The sequence below is a fragment of the Limulus polyphemus genome, unplaced genomic scaffold, assembly GCF_000517525.1.
Source record: "Limulus polyphemus unplaced genomic scaffold, Limulus_polyphemus-2.1.2 Scaffold8819, whole genome shotgun sequence".
NCBI lineage: Eukaryota > Metazoa > Arthropoda > Merostomata > Xiphosura > Limulidae > Limulus > Limulus polyphemus.
This window is the reverse complement of record NW_013674429.1, coordinates 14,553-18,947: the sequence shown is the minus strand read 5'-3', so window position 1 is coordinate 18,947 and position 4,395 is coordinate 14,553. Positions and strand designations below refer to the sequence as shown.

The 4,395-nt window shown below is 32.7% G+C and overlaps 1 protein-coding gene across 1 annotated transcript in view; it reads right to left on the bottom strand.

Annotated features, from left to right (window-relative positions):
* LOC106475570 (exosome complex component RRP42-like) overlaps window positions 1-4,395 on the bottom strand; it is a gene marked incomplete at its 5' end in the record, with an annotated part of 19,132 nt that overhangs the window by 5,787 nt on the left and 8,950 nt on the right. Inside the window, 3 exons of the mRNA XM_013936249.1 lie at window positions 835-990; window positions 3,305-3,428; window positions 3,728-3,798. Of these exons, the coding sequence (XP_013791703.1) occupies window positions 835-990; window positions 3,305-3,428; window positions 3,728-3,798 (351 nt within the window). The remainder of the gene's footprint in view (window positions 1-834; window positions 991-3,304; window positions 3,429-3,727; window positions 3,799-4,395) is intronic.

Below are 4,395 nucleotides of genomic sequence, written 5' to 3'. Positions count from 1 at the left end.
ATTTTCCAATTTACATTCGGACCATCCATACTAATTTGCAATAATTTTTCCAACCCTACTCTGTGAAGAACCTTATTCAGTTCTTCCTTGAGGTTGAAAGGAAGACTAACCACACAAAAGGAACAAATTTTTGTCACTGAAGTGAAGCACCAGACAGTACGACTAATTGAAGAAAGATTTTATTAATTTATACCCTAAAACAGTTATGAAGCACCTGAATATTTTGAAAATATTTTGTGTTATTAGACATATACAGAAGTAGCAAATTAATGTTTTGTAGGGCAGTAAATGTAGTTTTAAATATGAATTCATTAATTACTTTACACAGACTTGTAAACTGAAATATCCCCCCTAAACAACACTGTGTGACTTATTTATATGAACTTTAAATAATGATAAATTACCAGCTTAAAATAATTGGAGCATGTCAAAACAACAGAAGCAAACAATATTTATTGCCTTCCTAGGCATTGTTTGCAAAATGGTGTAGAGCTAAACAATATTTATTGCCTTCCTAGGCACTGTTTGCAAAACAGTGTAGAGCTAAACAATATTTATTGCCTTCCTAGGCACTGTTTGCAAAACAGTGTAGAGCTAAACAATATTTATTGCCTTTTTTGATTCCTTTCTTGGCAGTAGAACTATCATCCTAAGTAATAGAATTTTGACACATAAAAATATACTTTTTTGTATGAATATTGTCCTAATTTGTTTTGTAATCATTTATATATAAAGTTGACACCTACCTTACACAGATATTTTCTACAGAGACTAAAAAAACATACATGCATGTAAGACTTTTTAAATGTCAACTTCGTCTTAACTCCACTATACCTGTAGGATGTCCAGAATGCTCTCAGGGTGAAGACTTCCTGAACCCGTTTTACGTACTGCTGTAAGTGATCCACTTTCTGTTACGGCAACTGACAGGTGACCAATGCTACAAGCTTGTTCTTCTTTAGTAGCATCAACTACAAACTGGTGGCCAACCTATAATGCAACGAGGAAGCTGCTGTGACATTTATTATCACATATGTACACTTAATAAAATTAGCAAAATATTCCATGATTTTTTATCTCGCATTATATTATCTAACAGCCATAAAACATTACTGCAATATATGCCAAAAATGTGCATAACTAAAATAATTTCCACTGGGGGGGAAGGGGAATAGCTCAATATATGTGTGTGTCTATGTTGACAATTCAGAAATTGTAGTGCACACTTAACACGTCAAGACATATCCCTAATGACGTAGCTTCCCTTATATTACAAACCAAAGATTGCAGCTTTCAGAGTGTGGTATTCAATATCTTACACTAACCAATTTTCTAATGCCCCACCCTGTCCTCATTTCATGTTTAGAAATATCTCAGAATCCAAATGCTACTCTACAAGTTATACATGGCATCCTGGTGAGATAACATGTTGATTTTATGAAAATTCACTTTCTTTATTCAGGTAAAAAATTACAGTAATCTTGCACTAAATAAAATTATCTGGAAAACAGTGTTCCCACCAAGATTGAAGTAAAAAAACATGACTGTGGTCAATATGTGGTAGGAAAAGAGGTTGTTGTCAGGGTATGAAGTTGTCTGAAAAGTCTGGAACCATAGGTGATTTGAAGCTTTTCTTAGTTTCAGATACGTGACTGAGTACGGTGCTTTTAAAGCATGAGAAGGTTGGGTTAATTCTGCTGTGGGGTAGAAAAGGTTTGTCCCAGTGTAAGGTTGCTGCCGAATTTAATGCATGTCATTCAGAGAGAGAGAAACATCACTTACGGTGCTGTTGGGAAGTTGGTAGCTAAATTTAAGGAGACTGGCACTGTGGATGACACAAATATACTTTACAGCAAAGAGAATGGAAATACTGTCTAAAAACTTGTTTCAATTTATAAGGACAGCACGTATAACAAATTCTGTAAAATCTGTTGAAGTGCCTGTAGAAATAAAAAACTACCTTTAAGCATGACAATCTTCTAAAATATCAATACAACAAACACAGAGGCTTGAAAGAATACATAAAAGAAATGAACACATCAAACTAACAAAGAGAATTATGACATAAACCATAAGAAAATGATCTAAACTAACAGTTTATGTTTCAGATCATTTAAATTCCTGTAAACTAGACAATTTAACTTGACAAACACGCTCTTTATGTGATTAGATTGTTTCTTACAAGAGATGACCATTGCCTGAAGCATGATTACTAGTCCATTTCTACTGATTTAAGGAGAGCAAGTTCAAAGAGATAAATATGTACCTCCACAATGTCTAAAGCTGTTTATCCCAAAGCAGTACTCCAACAACAGGAAAAGCAGAGTCATGAAATGAAGGCTGATGAAAGACTAATTGTGAAGAAATTTTTATGCATTTAAAAGTTATCTTGTAAGAAGCCATTTCAAACAGAATCAGAATCAATTTGCCATCCACAGAGAAAAGAATACTGTTTCCAAAAATTGCAATTTTACCTTATAATGGCCACCTTCAACATCAATATATCATAAGAACAAAAAACTTTAAAAAAAAAAGAAATGTACGAGATCAAAACAATTTTCACCACCAAGTTAATCAATGGTTGGACACCAGTTTTTTGTACACTGTGGGAAGTAAACACCAAATGTTAAGAGAGTTTACAAGTCTGAAAACCTTCAGGAGCAAGAGGTTTATGATGAAGAAGTCCAATGAAAGGTAAAAGTAAGATCAGAAGTCCGTTTTAAAAAAGAAATTTGGAAGACAAATTTCAAAAGATCTGGACAAAACAGAATCCACAAGCATGCTAATATTCCAAAAGATATAATTCACAAGGATGAGAGAAAACCTTACAGATAAGAATACTTTGGTGAAAATGAACTAATTTTACATCAACAACCTGTAACTGAAAACACTCACAGGAATATAGCTAGAAGATAAAAAAAAGTCTTAAAAGCAAGAATCTTAAATCAGAAGCAATAAAACACTTGCTAACTAGGTTGGAAAGAGGAAGAGAAAAAGGATGGGACGTTTTTAGAATGAGCACAGAAGAGATCAGTTGCAACAAATTTATCAGAATGAAACAATTATGATAAAAGAATTTGACTGAGAACAAACAATTTACAGAGGCCACTCCCAAGTCAAAGAATCCAAACAACAAATTAAAACAAAAACATGCTGAGCTGGCCAAGGTGTCCACAAAAACATTCTGTATGGCTGTAATACCACATGAGCTTTGGAATGTATGACTGAAGTATTTATTATATACAACTATCATTTCAGCACTAAATCCTTGCATTTGTATTTCAAAACTTTAAATCCCACATACCCGAGTTAAAGTGACGATACATGGAACCTTAGACACTTCTAGATTATTTACATCATAGGGATCGTCAGACACTTCTATCTCAGAACTACCTTCTTCTGTAGTGTTCACTGTTACTGCTGGGATCCTAGTAAAAGATGAAAAAAATGTTTAGATGAAACTTCTCCATTTATTAGTTCAACAAGTTTATATGTAAAACAGGAAATTCAAAATACTCAACATATAAATATGTTCAGATATTCTAATACATCTGGTAGGATGATAGACAATGAGGTGCAATCCTTACAGATAGGAAGTTTTTCAAAGCAGTTTTAGAAAAAATGTTAAGTAGAATATAAAACCCACATAATGAGCAATGACATTTCAATCACTAAATCATTATTTGTTATGCTTGGTGTAATATCTGTACACTTTGTATGCCCTTACTTTGTGTTCATCAAAGCAGCTTTTACAGCCAGACTAACTGCGTCCAAGAGGCTACCACCACATTCAAGGATCTGTTCAGAAAATAAAGCCTTAGTGATAATTTCTTTAATAATTCACACTTTATTAATTAACAAATTGAAACACAAACCCCACTTAAACTAACTGTAAATATAATATCATAAAATCTTTATTCACCTTACATAGCTATAATTACTGTGCATTGCTATAAAATAAATCTTATCAAGATTACTTAATCTAGTTAAACTTATACAGCTTTAACACAAAAACTAAGATAAATGTCTTTCTCAGAGAGTAAAAATTAACGTTCACACTACAATATCTGTTCTGGCTAAACATCTTTTGAAATACTACAGTTCTAATGAGATACTTACCAATGTAACCATATCTTTACCAGGTTTCCCAAAAGGGATAAAATGGAAATGGTTAAAGTGAATAAAAAAACATATATTTTTCTCATTCTAAGTGATGTTTCATGCAGAGATGCCAGTGTAGACCAAAAAAGGTGACCTAAATATACAGTATTTTAAAATAATAATTTATCTATCCATCTATCTATATATATATATATATCCATTATCAAGGCTGAATGTTGTGTGAATTGTGATTACTGTTGGTGGATATTTATAGGTATGTGTAAGCAGGTGGTG